Source organism: Vespa mandarinia, chromosome 14 (assembly GCF_050613455.1).
Source record: "Vespa mandarinia isolate Hongniang chromosome 14, ASM5061345v1, whole genome shotgun sequence".
In the NCBI taxonomy this organism is placed as follows: domain Eukaryota; kingdom Metazoa; phylum Arthropoda; class Insecta; order Hymenoptera; family Vespidae; genus Vespa; species Vespa mandarinia.
In genome coordinates this window covers 4,266,654-4,285,647 of record NC_140823.1, presented here as the reverse complement: position 1 = coordinate 4,285,647, position 18,994 = coordinate 4,266,654, and the positions used below count along the sequence as shown (strand labels likewise).

The following is an 18,994-nucleotide window of genomic DNA, read 5'->3' as shown; positions in this document are numbered from 1 at the left end:
TAATCTCGTAATGGATAACAGTAATGGAATAGTAATAACGAACGATAATCAGATCAGAAATATAGAAAGGAATAGAGAGAGAAAGAGAAAGAGAGAAAGAGATAGGTAAAGAGATAGATAGATAGATAGATAGATAGATAGATAGATAGAGAGAGAGAGAGAGAAATAGGAAGGGATGGAGGAATATAAAAAAAAGAAAAAAAACTGGAAAGTGAGGGAAAGTATATTAATAATAGAAAGAAGAATAAGAAGAATAAGAAGAAGGTTAGGTAGACTCACCGCTGTTTCGTCTTAACGCGACGATAGCGGCGATAATCGTTGACATTAGCGTCGTTAGGGTCGAAGCCCCTGCGATGCTTCGGTGGTGAGGACATGGCAGCTGCTGCCTTAGCTTTTGTGGTATTACTGATACTGCTACCGTTGGGTACAACGTTCGACGAATCGTCGTTGTTGTTGGTATTGCTGTTGCGGTTACGGTTGCGATTGCGATTGCGGTTGTTCCCGTGAAGTATAGAACAATTGTTGTTATTGGCAATGTGAAGCGAGGTGAGAGACGGCGGCGAGGCCGGCGATTGGGCGGAGACGACGCCTTGCGCTAGACCGCGAGCCGGACAAGCCGAATGACAAGGACAGCCTGGTGCTGGTGGCTCGCCGATTACGAGGATCCGATCCCCGTGACCGACGTTGCTCTTTGGCACCGCGTTTAGCTCGTGCCCTGTTACCCTACCGGCTCCTGGCCCACCCATTCAAATCCTCGATTCAAAGCCGTAAACTCCTCCTCTACTCTCCTCCTTCTCCTCCTCCTCCTCCTCCTCCTTCTCTACCTTCTCCTTCTTTCTCTTTCCTTCCTCTCTTCCTTTCTTCTTTCCTTCCTTCCTTCCTTCCTTCCTCTTATTATTTTTTATTCTTCGACTTAACAGTATCTACGATACTAATGAGCCTTCTTCCTCTTCCCCTATCTCTTTCACTTACAAATCCTCTTCTTCCTTTTCTCTTAATTCTTTCTTCTCCTATTCCTAGTCCTACTCCTCTTCCTCCTGCTCCTGCTCCTCCTACTCCTCCTCCTCCTTCTCTTCTTCTTTTTCCTCTTCCTTCTCCACCACCTCCACCGCCTCTCTCTTCTTCCTCTTCCTCCTTAACTTCCTCTTCTCCTCGTACTCCTATCTTCTGCGACAGCACGCTCGAGTAACACCCAAAAAACAACGCGACCCACCGGGTCCCGACCCGGTACCTTCCCTTCCTCGACCTCATACACGACGCTTTTTCTTTTCCACCCTCGCCTCTTATTAATTACTACCCCTATCCCATTCTCCTTTCGATCTATCTTTCTCTCTCTCTCTCTCTCTCTCTCTCTCTCTCTCTCTCTTCCTTCCTTTCTCTTTCTCTTTCTCCGCTCGAATTCGTGCAGGACGAAGCAAAAAATTGTTCGATATGAAAGATGGAAAAAGGAAAGAATGTAAAAGAAAGAATAGTACTGAAAGAGGGAATATGAAAGAGGGAGATAAAAGAGTAGTACGCGTGGAAGAGGTTAGCACGGTGTGACCTTACACGATGGATCTTTCTTCGCGGTTGCGATCACGCCGACTCACTCCGCGACGAGGGCAGCGCAACCAGGCTGTTAACAGGCTAAAACTTCGCTCTGATTTAAGAAAAAACCGCTGGGTGGCGCAAAATACGCGTGACTCTACGTTGCTATTAAGAGGAGTTTACCGGCCTCCTTCAACGACTTATCCTTCCTTCTCTCACGAAACATTAACATGATTGTGATAAATCTCGATAAATCTCGATTTATTAAACTCAACTAGACAAATTAATAAGAATTTTAGGAAACGGGCAAACTGGTCGATCGTCTTAATTCGTGTTATCGAATTTCATTGCGTCCTTGAACGAAACACCGACCTTTTTACTAAATGACACTACCAACAACGAACCACGAATCTTTCTAGGTACGATATCATTCACGATAAGATAGGCAAAGGGACAATGCTAATTTACTCGGATTTTTAGAAACGTTCAACTTCGCACCACGATCAACCATCACTGGCCGCTCCCTCCATTCTCTGGCAGCCATGTTCCTAATTTTTGAAGGAAGCGCCTGGTGGCAGCACTGAGTCACCTCGTACGAAAGATAGACAGAGAGAGAGATATCGTATCAAATATATCTCTGTATGCGTCTGTTGTGTGTATGAGAGAGAGAGAGAGAGAGAGAATCGGTGGGATGTTCCAAACAGTGGTGAAGGGACGTACTGGCCAGACAGAGCGTCTGCGTTAGAAATAGCTCAGCGTGGCGCGTTCGCTAGGTCAGTGATGATGAGATTGTCCCGAATAAGCGGGAAAAGGTTGACCTACATAACATTCCCATTAAACTTTATTTCGACCTTAGATAAAGCTTTTATCCCATTATACTACTTTGATTTCCATTTACAAGAATGGATGCTTCCATTCATATTGAACATGTATCTCACTTCGTTATGCCCCTCCCTATTCGTCCGATCCACCCATAGTTGGATAACGAAAAGTCACCCCTTTGACACCCCTTCGTTAAACCTCTTTAGTTCCAGAAAATCCCGTATGATGGAGATAGGGAAGATGCCGCGTTGTTTAAATCGTAACAATATGATTTTAAGAATAAAGGAAAGTGTCAGAAAAAGAAATGTTCTTGCACGACAATTTCTTCTAAATGGATAATGGTATTATCGATGCTTTTGTCCTGACAATTATATTTAAAAAAGAAAAGAAAAAAAAGAAAAATACGTCCAAGGTCCATGTTCAATTGTTTGAAACGATAATGCATCGTGTTTTAACTGATCATCGTCCTTTTTCGTTAACTTTTTTTCATTGAAGCTGTTCTTAAAAAAATCTTCGTCGCTTTCAAATTAATTTGGTTTGATTTAACGAACGATTTAATTCCGTTTCTCGTATAATTTCGTAAATTCTATAAAATCCCGCCAAAATTCTCATTTAGCTTGATAATTTGACAAGGAACCGAGAGATGTCGGCTTTTCCGAAGCGCCACTAGCGCCCGTTCAATACTACGAAATCGTAGAGGATTTGGTCGAACTGTCACGCTAACCTCCTTTTCGCGTTCAGTCGATTCTTCGGAACTGAGCCATCGATAACGCCTCGTCAAAGGAATATAAATAAAGACGAAAACTGGGTTAAATAAAGAACCTATCAAATTTGTCTCTTTGACTCCCTTTCAATGGAAATACTTTTTTAAAAATTAAAATAAAGGTCGTTCTCTTTTTACCGACCTTATCAAAAAGGATTTAGCTCTGAAGATAGTAACTTTAAAAAAAAAAAATAACCATTTTTTCTTCCTTCAAAAAGAAAAAAAGAAAAAAAAAACTAAGAAACTCGTTTCAAAAATATGTAAATTGTAAAAAATCTAACTTTTAAAATGTAAAAATTAATAAGCAATTAAAGTATAACTTTCTTAAATGTATCCAAAAGTAATCTTACCAAGAGACTTCATAAAAAATTCAATTCAAATCCTACTGAAAAACCTTCCCTAGGGACGTTTCACAAAGATATTGAAAATCCCTGACGAACCAACTTGATTTTAACATTGCTCCTGAGTACTAACGTATCCATTATTATCCTTCCCCGCACCCAATTACTATTGATCATTTATTTAACTGTTGACAATGACTAAACCAAATTTTTTCACCGAAACAAGATGACAAGACAAGAACATCATTCTGATTATTGATTTACTTATTGAAAATGACAGTGTCACGTGGACTTCCTCGTTGATAAATAAAATAAATGAATTAGGATCTTTCAAAATAATCATCGATCACGAAAAGGAAACAGAAAAATGCGGAAAAAGAGAGAGAGAGAGAGGGGGGGGGAGAGAAAGAGAAAGAGAAAGAAAGAGACAAACAGACAAACAGACAAAGAAAAAGAAAAATATATTTAAAGAGGAAGAAAATTTACCAAGAAGCTTCGTCACACGTGACGGAGTGATAAAGAAAGATAACTAGGCACAAAGTTATAGACGACTTTTTAAGTCGAATGATAGTCGAGTTGTCCGAAAAAAAATGTAAAAAAAGACGAGTAGGTAGGCAGAGAGAGATCGAGCAGGTCGAGGGTGGTATCTACTACGAATAAAAGAAATTTATCGCGAAACTTAGATTCGTTTCGTTCGAAGGCAAATGAGTGACGCGAATGGTAGGACGGCGTCGGTATAACTGACTCTCTCTTTCCTGACCCAGCATGCATAACCTGCTTTATGGCAGGTATAGTGCTAAGCAGGAGGAGGCGTTTCCATAGTTGGTCAGCAGGTTGACCGCGTACTTCTTTTCCTTTAGCAAAGCTCTGAGCTTCCAAAGCTACGTTTCTTGCGCGCGTGCGTTTATATGTATATGTGTGTGTGCGTATATGTGTATATATATATATATACATATTTATATATATATATATACATATATATTCCTAGTTACGGTGGGAGTGAGTGAGGGAAAAATAGTGGTCTACTAGCACGCTATATTAGCTACACGATCCGTAACACACAAAACTCGGAGGACTCTCGTCAGGTCGCCGTTTGTAGAACGGCGCCCTGCAGGGCCGTCGAGGTGAGCCGCATACATGTCGCCGACCTGCTCGGCTATGGCCACAACCTGCTCGCTTACTTTCTTCCTCTCTTTCTCCCTTACCCTCTCTCTCTCTCTCTCTTTCTCTCTCTCTGACGGCCCTGTTCTACTATTCGAGATCGAGAGAACACGCACGGCATGTGTACCACGAGCTAATCCTGCATCGACATTCCCCACTGACGGAACGTGTCAATAATAGTATCGTTATTAATTCGATATTATTACAATAAGAAAAATTGTATTACTTAATAACTTTTGTAGAAATTTTTAAAAGGAAAGAAAAAAAATGTGTATATATTTTTTTTCTTGTTTTTTCCTTTTTTATTTTCTTTTTTCTTTCTTTTTTGGAGCATTGCTATTATCGAGCTGTTATCGAGCAAAAAAAAAAAAAAAAATAATAATGATAATGTTGCCTTTGATTGACTAATATATTAAATAGATCTTTTCGATATTTTGAAATAATCATAAATACTTATATTAATATAGCCTAATAATGTCAATAAGTAACGTCAGAATTTATTTTGAGATTAATAAGCCTAATACTTAAAAAAGTAATTTTAAAAATATGATAATATTGTCTTCTGTTGAAATATAAAAATATAAAAATAGGAATATCGAATATTCGTAAAATAGAACTCTTGAACGAATGTATTTCTGAAGGGGGAAAAAAAAAGAAAAAAGAAAAAAAAACGGAAAAAGAAAAAGAAAAAAATGCCATCGAAGAAAATATCGATAAAATAGCGAGCGTAAAGCTCGCATTGAGAACAATTTTAAGAGTGACGAGTGTACCACGCAATTATACGTATACCATGCTCTACACCAACTTGATCTAGATATTTATAGTGGACGATCATGTACGCGATCATGAAAAAAAATTCCTCCTTTTTTTTCCCGACTAATATTTTACTAGAGATAATCATTAATTAATCATCATTATTCATTTAATGTATATATGGATATAATAATTTTAATAATTATAATAAATTTAAAATAAAAGAAAAAAATTATTACTTGATCAATCGTCCTCGTCGAGATTTTTCAAAATTTGAGAAATGAAATCATTCGAATGATAAATGTATTGTTCCGATAAAAACAAAAAAAAAGAAAAAAAGAAAAAAGAGAAAAATAAAACGTATCAGATCTTTATCTCGATAAATACAATTCCTATCGATTAATATAAAAGAAGTACAATTATATTACCACTAAGTCGTATACACATTCGACGACCTAGTGAGAAACTCAACTCTGTATCATTGACATCGTTTGCAAAAAAAAAACTTGTAGAGAACGATGCAAAGGTTATGGGAGATGTGAGTCTCTTAGCGCACATTTTTCAATTCCCAATAAATAAATAAATGAATCTATGAATGAATGAATGAATGAATGAATGAATGAATGAATGAATGAATGAATGAATGAGTGAGTGAATGAGTGAGTGAGTGAGTGAGTGAGTGAGTGAACGAAAGAATGAATGAATGAATGAACGGCCGAACGACCGAACGAATGAATGAATGAACGAAAGAACGAACGAATGAATGAATGAATGAATGAATGAATGAAACAAAAACCAAGAACCAAAAAAGAAAAAGAAGAAAAAAAGAAAAAAAAGATTATCAACGTCCTATTATCATTTTGAAGATATAAATATATCATTTGTCTTCGTTCGTAAGGAATTATCACAGTAACATTTTGCGATTGGTAATCCGAATAAAAAAAAAAAAAAAAAAGAAAAAAAAAAAGAAAAAAGAAAAAAAGGTATTTTGATAACATGAAAACGAGTATGACGTGAGAACGAGCACTGCATGCGTACATACACAATGTTTTACACAAGAACGAGAATGCAGAGGTACGCTCGTTTCAACAACGGTAGAGAGGTAGGCGAACATCGTGATTACCTGCAGGCAACCTCTGACCTGGGTCAATACTGCAAGGTTCAGTTGCCCCTCTTTCTCTCAAACGCTATCCGTTAAATTAATGTTTCTACGCATTCGCTAAACTTTCTCGAGGAAATGAACGATCTTTGTAAACTTCGATCAATGATGGTTTAACTTTATAAAGTTAAACTTTGCAAATTGTTTGACAACGGAAAGAAGCAATTTTGTATGTGCTTGCACATTCAATGTTTCAACTAGTAATAAAAAAAAAAATAGCTATAGGTAATATTAGTTTATGTCTATATATAAATATATATATACACACACACATATATATATATATATATAAATATATAGTCTCTGAAGATACAAACTCATAAAGTGTGTAAGAAAGAGAGAGAGAGAGAGAAAGAGAGAGATACACGTAGGACGAGAAAATATTAGAAAAGCTCGAAAGCTTTCTTGGCTTATCGGTTTCTTTAAGTTTGCGTTAGATGGCAGAGGCTTACTTGAACCAACTTTATATCGGACACGTTCGATTTCGCTACTCTTCTCAAACTCTCTATTTATAGCAAAGCCTGAAAAAACGTTCTCGAAATTGAAAATTTACAAATTGAGAAGGTAAGGTAGGAGAAAAAAAAAAAAGGAAGGAAGGAAAAAGAAAGGAAAAAAAATTAAAGAGAAAGTAAAGCAAAAAACAAGTAAAGAAAAAAAAAAAAAAAAAAAAGAAAGAGAAAAAAAGAAGGTAAATAATAGATGTACACCTTACTGTTTTAGATAGTTACAAATCATTGATTCAATTATTGGATTATATCGCTTATCGACAAATCGATTTATCGAATCGTACTTTATCGAGATAACAGAGCTGAGTTTAGTATTGTCCGACTAGAAATAAAATTCAACGATGTTAAAGAGGAAAAGGTAGAAGAAGAAGAAGAAGAAGAAGAAGAAGAAAAATAGGAGAGAAAGAAAGGTGATGAAAAGGAGGAAAAGGACGGAGGAGTCGATGAAAATATCGAAAGAAAAATCGATCGATCTCTTACCTGTTCTTATGCTCGGATGATTTACGTTGTCTTCGTGGAAATATTGTTAAATCCAAAAAGGCACTTCTCATTCCAGCATGCATTTTGATTATCCAAAGATCGATCACCGATCGAGTATCGAATGAAACATCGAAAAACACGGAGAAGAATGATCATCTCTTATGTATCTCGACGGGATACAACACACGGATACGCACACGTCACGACGAATATGATAAATATGATGTCACGAGAATGATTGAAAGAATGTGTGTGTGTGTGTGTGTGTGTGTATGTGTGAGAGAAAAAGAAAGAGATCAAATTTGACAGAAAAAGAGAAAGAAAAAGAAAAATAAAAAAAGAAAGAGAGATAACTCGTAAATGATTTTTCTTGCGAATGACAATTTTTGGTTTCCTTCATCAAAACTTTTATCTACTATCTTTTTCCTTTTCTTTCTCTTTTTCGTTGAACAAGTTAACTATCATAATAATCATCCGAGTCGAACAATTTTATGTTACATCGTTACGTACATGCCATTCATTCATCATCACGACCACCACCACCACAACCACCACCACCACCACATCACCACTAATATCTATCTATCCACTGTGAACAACATCAGCCTCTTCCATCTTTCCATCTTTCTTTTTGTCTTTCTCAAGAGTAGGGGACTCACCAGCTCCTATCTATATTCGTTCGCCAACGTCACCCGACCTCTGATCTCTCACAGTGACATCGCGGACACGATAGATTACTTCAGATCTTTCGGACTGTCCATAATAAATCGCTTTAAGAGAAATATACGAATGTTTGTATCAAAAGATTTCTCAATAACGAAGAATGTCGCAATGCGATATGTAATCTCGCTAGTAGAGTAATATTATTTAATCTCATATGAATTCTCTATTTTTCTTTTTTTTCTCTTTTTTTTTTTTTCCTCTATGGATCTCCTTCTCTTTTTTAACATTTATTATCTTTTGTACGATATTAAAATGGTCAGTTATATTAATTTAAAAACTATTGGAAATATGATAAGAATTGTTCATAAAAATAATTTTAACTAATATTCCTAACTATCGAATTATGAATAATTATAATGATATATATACAAATTTTATTCGAAAGTATCGAACGAAATGGAAATGACGTTTCGAACTTTACATAAAGATAAATACAGAATTATTATGAGGGGAAAAAAGAAAAAAAAGAAACAAAAAAGAAGAAAAAGAACAAAGAAAAGGAAACTTCTTTTCTCTCATCTCTAAATATGATTTCGTTAAAGGACAAAAGAGAAAAGAACGAAATAAAAACTAAAGGCAATCGAGCGTAAAGTAATGTATGAAAATAGAAAAAGATTTTCAAGTACGGCCCTGAATTATTCGTTTTCTCTTTCCTATATATATGTATATATATGTTGGACGGGATGAGAAGAGCCGGTATATTTTGGAAACGAAGCTTTTGTCTGACCTCGGAATACCAAGGCAAAACAGCGACGGGCGATTCGCCAAGAACTACGTTTGCTTCGTGGTAAACGATATAGATATGTTTCGAGTCATTGATAAGCAAGTAGAATGAACAACGGTTGCTTTCATGGGTCGGAGGTTAATTTTGTCTGAAAAATTGCCTGAAGAGGCAATATCTTTTAAAAATAATCAAGAATATTATCGCACGCAAAAACACGAATCACTCGATATAATGATCATTGCGATCATTGAAAATAAAAAAAAAAAAAAAGAAAAACAGGAAAATAAAGAAAAAAAGAAAAAAAAAAAAAGAAAATTATCTTTTCGTTCGCTTTATTTATTTTTTTTTTTTTTCTTTATTTTTGAAAAATCATCAGGGACAAAGTGCAAAAACAATGCGACTAATTGTTAAACGATAACGTTGACGATCAATAAATTAAGTTTTGAATTGATTATAATTAAATAACTTGGATTCAAGATGATATAACACTCGTGACTGTTTATTATAGGAATAGATACGATCACCTGTTCTACATAAATTATATCAATTGGGAATGCATAGTTTCGAAATACAGACCTAATTATATTTACATATGAAGAAAGTAATAAAATATAAAACGAATCTACGATAATTGCGATGTTTATTTTACGATTAGCGTATTAATAATTTGTCCTGACTATTACGATTAAAGATAAAATAAACATTATTGTGCATAGCGTTCTTCTTCTTTCTTTTCTCTTCTGTTTTTTTTTCTTTTTCTTTTTTTTTTCTCATTTTTTATTTACACGATATAATATACACAATGATATCGACATCAAAAGAGACGATAAGAGAGCACACGGTTGAAGGATCGGCTATCAAAGAAATAAAATTGACGTTGTCCTTTCGTTAAAGTCGACTACGTATTAGTTTCGTTCGTACGAAGGCACAAACTTTTGTTAGAACGGAGAGGACAATATTTTCTCACCTTGACGCGCTTCGAATAAAAGCTTTTTACCTCATGGATGATGAAACGTTAGCCTCTATGACAATGTACAATTGGAACAATGAGCTTAGAAATCTTTTCCCGCGGAGGAATTCTAACGATCAAAACGAGAACGTTTGAAAAGCGGAATAATAAACCCGAATAGATCTTTCTTTTTCTTTTCTGTGTTTTTTTTTCTTTTCTTTTCTTTTTTTATCGCGATGATAACTTCAATTATGGTTCTACCTGGATTCTACACAAAGAAAGGTATATATATATATATATATATAGATAGATATTATTTCGTTTTTTTTTCTACTTTTTAAAAAATTCGTACAAAAATTTCTTTCAACTTCGATACTTTTTGGTTTAACAATTTTTAAAGTCGCACATTCAGGCTACTATTCTAGTTAGACAAATTCTCTTTCTCTTTCATTTTCAATATAAAATTTGCATAAATTTAATCACATTGGAATGAAAGAAAAAATAAAGAAAAAAAAAAAAAAAAAAGAAGAAAAAAGAAAAGAAATAAATAAATAAAAAGAAATAAAAATTTGATTTATCGATTCTTTCCCATCGTTCAAACTTGTATGGATTAATTTATACACCTGTAAATTATCAATCATAATTAGGACAACGACAAAGATGATCATTGCCAAAGTGGATTCGATTTGCACCGGTAGAATTCAGTACATTCCAAGGGATCCAAAATTCCAAGCTAATTCCTCGTGAACCAACGAAGCCACCATTGCGGAAACCGAATATGCCTTGGCTTATCTACAGCTTCACGGATCTAACCGTGAGAGAGATAACGGAGATCATCCGAATGTGACTTTTTCCAAGTGAAACGACGAAACGAAAGTTTGGCTTAGGGGAATAAATCATGTCCCTAGTCTATGGAAAAACCACGTGAAACGAACGTACATCGATCTTACAGCATTATGAAAGATTTCTTTTTCATTTTATTCAGAAATTTTATGTGAAAAAGAATGATCATCCATGATTATGAAATTTTTACATTATTCAGAGATCAGCAACGTAAAATTAGAGAGGCTAAACTGATATTTATAAATCATTATAATGTATAATGTTTTATACATTATTTATTACACACGCACACACACACATACACACACATATACATGTATATATATATTAATTTTAACATATAAATTTAATTAGTAATTATTGCAATAATTAAAAAAAATACAATTTAATATCTGTAAATATTTTTTATATAATTCGTAATGATTGTATACTGATGGCCAAAGATATATTCTATCTCTATACGTCTAACAAAACTAATGAAATTTTCAAAGTTGAAACGTGCCAGTACGAAATAGTTCGATATTGTTAAGCTTTCTCGACATATACATATTTACCAAGGAAAAGTTATCAGAACCAACCTCGTGGGATCACGATTGTCGAGAAAAGAGAACTAAACGAGGAAGTTTGTTTGTAGGAAACGAACGAATGACGACGAGGTCTAACGACACCTGGGCGAACGCTTTCATTAAAATCGGCCCTAATTGCGGAGATACGACCGTTAGTTTTAACAAAGCTAACGCTTGGCATTCGCAAGACCATATGCAAGTTGGACGAACCAAGTCATTCGTATAAGCATCTTTTCTCTACGACCTTCTTTCGAGAGCAAAAAGAAAGGAAGAAAGAAAAAAAAGAACAAAAAGAAAGAAAAAAAAAAAGAAAAAAAAAAAAAGAAAAACAAGATTCTCAGAGCGACTGTACGCGTAAATGCGACCCTTTGAACTTTTCCCTCGTTAAAAAAGAGAAAACGGGAAAAAAAAAAATAACATAAGAAAAACGAAGAAAACGATTCTTTATCGATTCGATGATTCTTTTACCGTTATTACATAAATTTTCAAACAAAATCGTGAAAACTTTTATTTCAGTCTCTTTGAAATATCCAAAACGTTTATTTCTTTTATTTCTATGAAGGAGATCAAAGAGAAACAGAGAGAGAGAGAGAGAGAGAGAGAGAGAGAAAAAGAGAGAAAAAGAGAGAGAGAGAGAGATCTTTCGTTTATAGTTCGACAAATGTATCCAGAATTTTTCTTTAGACATATCAAAGTGAAGAAAGAACAAAAAGGATATTGGTGAAAAAAGACCAGTTAGAAAAAGGTCCAAGTTCGACGTACGAGAACCGATCGACCGAATAAATCTTTCTATCGGTTTTTGTTTGTTCCTTTTGAAAGAGATTCGTACGGTAAATAATCCGGTTACTCGAACAAAAGGTGAAATAATCCCGGAGATACATACGTACGACGAATATAATATTTGTTTATATGTCTCTCCGTTAACAATGTCAATGACATTAAACGAATAAGAAGAAAATAATAATAGTAAAATAATAATAAAAGGAAGTCAAATAATTATGCGTATCTAAAGAAAGAAAGAAAGAAAAGAAAGAAAACATTGACGTACAAATAATACTAATTCTGTGATAAATATTAACGGAATATAATGACTACTGACCAACTGAAAAAAACAAAACCAAGTAGGAACAGTAAGAGTTAATAAACACGACGAAAAAAAAGATAATAGATATAATTGAAAAAAGAAAAAAGAAAAAGGAAAAAAAAGTAATTTAAAAAGGGGGGAATGGGGGAGAAAAAAGAATAATAAATACAAATAAAATTCTAAGGAAATAAAAATAGTATCTCATAAATATATTCAAGTGTAATAAAAAGAGAAAAAGAAAGAAAGAGAGAGAGAGAAAGAGAGAGAGAGATGAAATAAAAAAAAAACCAAGCCCGTTGTGAGTATGAGGCAACAGCAGCAGCAGCAGCAGCAGCAGCAGCAGCAGCAGCAGTAGCAGCATCAGCAGCATCAGCAGCAGCAGCAGCAGCAGCAGCAGCAGCAGCAGAGCAAGCAGGGCATAAAGCGGGGCAAAGGGATATGTCGCAATGCGTCTTGACGTCACGAACGTCGTTGGTGGGATTCGGCGGTGGATTGGGGGAGGAAGGGATACGATGTGCGGCGTGTGGTCGAAGCGCCGTGAAAATGTTAGAGAGAGAGAGAGAGAGAGAACGGAGGGAGGGAAAGAGAGAAGGGGAAGGACGATGCACGTGCACCAAGTGCATCGTCGTCCTCCGAGCCGTTGCACCCCGCCATCTATCGGCTACACCTTCAAAGAGTTCTACATTTCCTCGTTGACGCTGGTAATCGTCCATCCCTCTTTTTTGAGAAAAAAAGAAAAAGAGAAAGAGAGAGAGAGAGAGAGAGGGGATCCACCCTCTTAAAGCTGTATTTTAATTTTACAAACGACCTTAAATGGAATTTTTTTTCTTTCTTTTTTTTTCTTTTTTTTTTTTTTTTTTTGACAGTGGGGGAAGGTTTTTCTTTTTCTTTTCTCAAAGAATCGATTTAATATTTTCTTTTCTCAAAGAACCGATTTAATATTTTCTTTCCACTCTTCTTCCTCCATCTCTTTTTACTTTTTAACGTAGTTTCGTATATATTGAAATTATGAATTATATTTTTCGACGTTTCATTATTTCTTTTCCCTTTTTCTTTTCTCTTATATCTATGGAAAGGTTTTTTCCTTTTGTTCGTTTTTCTTTTTCTTTTTCTTTTTAGAAAGGTTTCAACATAAAAACTATTTCGAACGTTCAATCAAATATAATTTAAATATGATTTTGCCACGTTTTGTAATAGAACAAGGTCGGTATATTATAATATTAATTTCATTAAACATATCTCATATTATTCTTCGCTATAGTAGAATATATCCGTATCGTTACCATTCGATTCAAGATTTTCCTTTCGAAAATCATATTTTAAATCTTATTTAACATGTTAACATTAAAAAAGTTAATCGAGAAAAAGGAAAAATCTCTTTTTATTATGTTCGACCGTATTAAAATAGAAATTATTTTCGTTCGCAATTAAATGAGAAGATATAATATAGAATTAGAAGATGAAGACGAAGAAGAAAAAAGCAGATAGAAAAGAAGAAGAAGAAAAATGAAAAATGGACAATTTGGGAGAGAAGAAACAAATTCGAAAATGATATTCTATGAATTTCGGTGAATTCATTTACGTCCTAACGAAGAGGATAAGGAAGGAAAACGACGATCGATGATTCGGGCCGGGTGTCGTTTTAAGAAGAACTTTCGCGAAAGCTGCCGCTTAACGAGAATTCAAACGAAAGAAGTTTCCTTCTCTCTCTCTCTCTCTCTCTCTTTTAGTCTCTCGTAGTAATAGTAGTAGTAACCTCAAAGGACCGAGGCTATTCCGGTCCTACTCTTTCTTTCCACGTAAAGGTAAACCTCGGATATGAAAAGTGCATGGCCCGGTTCGAGCAAATGCATTGGTTTTAATACTTGGGACAATTTTTTTTTCTTGAAGGATAAAAAAGAAAGTCTCTCGTATATTAATTTTGAAACGTATCTGACATAAAAGATTTTTTCCAATACCAAAATATTTTTTCTTTAACTATTTGTTGCACTATCTTTTCTTTTCTCTTTTCTCTCTCTCTCTCTCTCTCTCTCTCTGTCTCTCTCTGCTTCTTCTTCTTCTTCTTCTTCTTCTGCTTTTTTTTCTGTTTTTGTTTTAACATCGATGAATAAGAGAGGTAAAAAGTAGAAATGTCCGACATATGGTCAGACAACAAAGCCCGTCGAGCGGTAAAGTTTAAGTAGTAACGATCGAGCCTATACAGACAACGATCGAACGTATACTAAAGGTTTCATTTGATATGAGCATAGAAACGTTCGTACGGATAAACGAATGAAATTAAATATTAAAATGTGATTTATTATTAACATGAAATAAACGTAATAAAAATTGATGATACATTTAATTCTCGATTATACAATAAAGAAATGTCAACCCTTCGAATCGTCAAGTTAAAGTGAATTCGCGTAAAACTATACGCGTGGTTCAATGAGCACAACGAATACGCAAAGAGTTTACATTCATTTTCTATCCTATAGGGTATCCATTTTCGTGGATCTAACGAGTAAAGTAAATAACCCGCATTTAAAACCGCATCGTGAATCGTTAAACGATGCTCCGGGCACACGTGTAAACACTGTGGAAACTCTTGAAAATCAACGCCAAACGCTAAATATGTTCCTATTCGTGGGGGATATGTGGACGGATAACAGAGGATCATGGATAACGATTAGTTTACCAAACGCATTGCGGATGAAGCCTTCCATTTGTTTCACGTCGGCCCAAGTAGATGGCTCCACCCACGCGAATCACGAGTCCCTATTCCTGAACGATATAATCCCCTGAGCAAGTTAAACACAATGCGGAGAAAGGGTAAGGGTATATGTGTATAGGGGTTGTCTCGTAAAGTGGAGAGGTAGTTACACGCGTAGTGCACACGTGTGCACGTGCATAACCAAGCTTATAGACGAATCTACCTAATCGTACATACAGACATACCATCCTATCCTTATTCTATATAGACATCATCATGAATGAACAGTGAATTACAACACTTTGATATCTAGTAAAATCTCAATGCATTTCTCTTTACTCGGATACTGTAATAGGTACGAATGATCATGAATGAATTGAATTACACTAGGATATCATAGAAAATCACTCGCTATTCCTGACGATGATGATCATGAATGAGTTTAATTAAATTCAAAGTATCTCTATCAAAATCACCAATTAATAATACCGACACTGATGATGATCATTAATCTCCTCGATTATTATTGCATCTATAAATTATTTTCCAAGAGAAGCTTCAAGTATTTCCACGGAAAAATATAATCGATCGATTTTAATGAAACTAAAGAAAAATCATAAAATATTATATTGAAAGACAAATCGAATTATCATTCAAATTATCCCCATGTGATAATATTGATAATGATTGGTCGTGTTTAGTCTCTGAAAAAAAAAAGAAAAAAAAGGAAAAAAAAAAAAGAAATAGAAAAAAGAAAACGGAAAAAGAAGGAAAAGATTCAAAAAGATCCAATGGCAAAAGGGAGTTAATTTGCGGAGAAACGAGTTATAAAGTATCAAAGAGATAAATTTTAAGATAAATCCTTGACACTTATTTAACTTGGGTTCAGATAGCAGCCACTTGTAAACTTTTCGATATCTCTTTGATGTGATTCAGTCTACAGGCGAAATCCTTTCGCAATGACCTTCGATAAAACTGCCTGATCGTGCTGACGATTAATCGATAGAAGACCACTAACGGGCAAAGATGCCCGTTAATATTTACACCTCGATGCCGGAGGTAGGTATTCAACCAATTATCGATGCCGACAAGCTCGATGCCAATTTCCGTAACGATATTTCCAAGAATTAAATGAACGACCAATGGCAGCAAGTTACGAAATATTTCGATAATCATATATATATATATATATGTGTGTGTGTGTGTGTGTGTGTGTGTGTGTGTGTGTGTACGCCTGTGTATCTAGGAACAATACAAAACGATTTAGTGCAAACAACAGGTGTTATCCAAATGATTCGTAAAAATACGTTCCAATACTCCAATTACATTCGATCAATTTAATAAAAAAGAAAAATAAAAAAAATTGGAAATTCAGATAAATATAAAAATAAGTTAAAAATCAAAAAACTCGAGCACTCGAGATAAACGAAAAAATGTTGCATATAATTTAATAACGTCCATGTATTTTAAATATAAAATTTTAAAAAATTATTATTAATAAAAAATAAAATCAAGTATTCTCACAGATGTTAATAATATCAATTCTTGATATTGCATCTAGATCGCAGAATGTTTTGACATAGTTAACTTCGATAGTTTACGGGCCAAACAAGAACTCTTAAATCATTCAAGATTCACACCGAGAATCTGTCCAAATGTATCAGGAAGTAAAGTTCTCATAAGTAATTACTGCGTCAGACGCTGGCGTCTAAGATATTCGAGTATGAAAATTCGTTCTCTGTATTATCGTGATAATACTACCCATCAAATTTATCATACCCGTTGATTATTTTTCTTTTTTTTATTTTTTTTTTTTTTTTACATACGTTCCAAAAATAAAACAACGATTCGTTCCGTTGTTATACATTTCACCCGAAATTCCATTATTAAATAAATAATTTCTACAATTCAATTTGATCATATCTCTTTTAATAAGAATCGAATATCGATTTCGAATTATTCTCGATATCTCTTAGAGCAGTGATATTTGCATCAACAACTGTCAACACACGTTCTATGGTTACGGTAAAGTGCATCCGCAAAGCGCATCTGCACGTCACATACAATACTCCACACGTAGGAATCGAGTTAATGGTAGTAAACCTCCCTTGGGAAAGTTTGTTACAACGACAAGGAAGGGACAGAGATCGTCCGATACAATAATGCCTGGTTCGTCGTGTTAATAATTAAACAATGATTTACTATCTCCCTTTAGCCTGTCCATTAACAAAATCTTCCCTCATCTAAATACAATAACCCTGTAATCTCAAATCACAGTGGAATTAAATTAATTATTGTGATGAAACATTGTTTCTTCTTTTACTTTCTTTTCTTTTTCTTTTTTCAGTTTCATTTCAGATAAAACACAAAGCAAAATATTTAATATAGTAAAATGGTAAAATTGTAATTAAGAAAAAAAAAAAAAAAAAAAGGAAAAAAGAATTGCAACGAAAAAAGAAATTGTTTCTAACGATAATCTGATCGACTAATTTGTGACATATTGATTGGCGTAAAAAGTTGATTCGCACAAAATAAAAAAAAAAAAAAAGAAAAGAAAAAAAAGAAAAAAAATATATATATATAAAACATGTTACATGTATCCTTTGACGATTCTCGACAGCTCGGTTAAGGATTAGATTCGTTTCTAGATCAGCATCAATGAACGATAAGATTTAACTCAAGTTCTGGCACGTTATATACCGTGCAAATCATCGGGACACGTTGATTGCAAGCATGTCGTGTCGATCCTTTCAGTTTCAGTCTATCATAAGTAATTTCACTACACGCGATTTAACGTCGATAGAGTAACGAGGACTCTACGAGGATTTCCCCATTCTGACGCTTCAATGCACTAAATCTAAGATTTTACTATAATTATTACCTGTACGTATCGTTTTCTCCTTTTTCTCTTTTCCGTCGATACACGTCTCGTAATTAAACAAATTTTTATTACAATAATCTAATTTATTTTTTTCTAATTTTTTATTTATTTTCTATTCTTTTTTAATTAATTATACTTTTCGCAAATAAATTTTCATTATGCATCCCCCGTTATCCCTGTGAAGGAAAATAAATGAATTTTATTTTTTTGTTTTTTTTTTTTTTTTTTACTCGGAGCAACGAATTTCTTCGAAGACAAAGAAGAGAGATAAGAAGAGAGAGAGAGAGAGAGAGAGAGAGAGAGATACGCCCTTCTATTTCTCTCGTATTTCACAGTCTCATTTTATCTCTTCGAACAGTGACGCGACAGTAAAGTTCAAATTTAACGCGAGCAACCGCAAAACGTCGTCGAAGGATTCAACGTGTTTTCTCTCTTAGGTATTCCCTAATGTGACTGTAAAATGGCTAACGTACTGAAAAATATTGCTAAAGCTTTTTACAAACGATAAATCTTCTCATGGAATCTGTCGAGAAATAATATCGAATGATTTATTAAATAAAACGGTGCATCTATGTTTCTTATATAGTTCATATATCAAAGGATTAAATTTCAATTTAGAAAATTATTATTAATTGACTGTAATAAAAAAAAAAAAAAAAATAATATTTACAGTAATAATAATCGTGATTAATAATCGTGATTAATATAATCGATCGATAAAAATAAATTATCCGTGAAATTTATTATTAATAACTTCATTCATTCATGTTCTTTCTTGTCGCATTATAAATTAAATCATCAATAACATAAAAATTAAAATGAATATGTATATATAAAAAGAATGATCGTAACACAGGGGCAAAAAGTTGACTCGAGAGAATATCTTGACATTTTCACGTTGAAAATGTTAAACGTCTATACCCTAATCCCCTAGTCTGACATAGCTAGTAGTCAAAGCTTTCAAAAGAAAGTTCGAAAGATCGTATGATTTTTATTCGAGGATTTATATTCACGAATGTT

General features: G+C 34.1%; 1 protein-coding gene across 9 annotated transcripts in view; it reads right to left on the bottom strand.

Moving 5' to 3' along the window:
- Positions 1 to 18,994, bottom strand: part of shaker (potassium voltage-gated channel protein Shaker) — a 142,028-nt gene that overhangs the window by 95,877 nt on the left and 27,157 nt on the right. Inside the window, exons 1-2 of one of the 9 annotated variants that reach the window (XM_085661415.1) lie at positions 7,513 to 8,015; positions 280 to 2,345 (exon numbers count right to left, since the gene is read on the bottom strand). The exons of 1 other annotated variant lie outside the window; for it this stretch is intronic. In XM_085661415.1, the coding sequence (XP_085517541.1) occupies positions 280 to 746 (467 nt within the window). In that variant the 5' untranslated portion in view covers positions 747 to 2,345; positions 7,513 to 8,015. 7 more of the 9 variants (XR_014982988.1, XM_085661414.1, XM_035862187.2 and 4 more) reach the window with 7 other exon arrangements.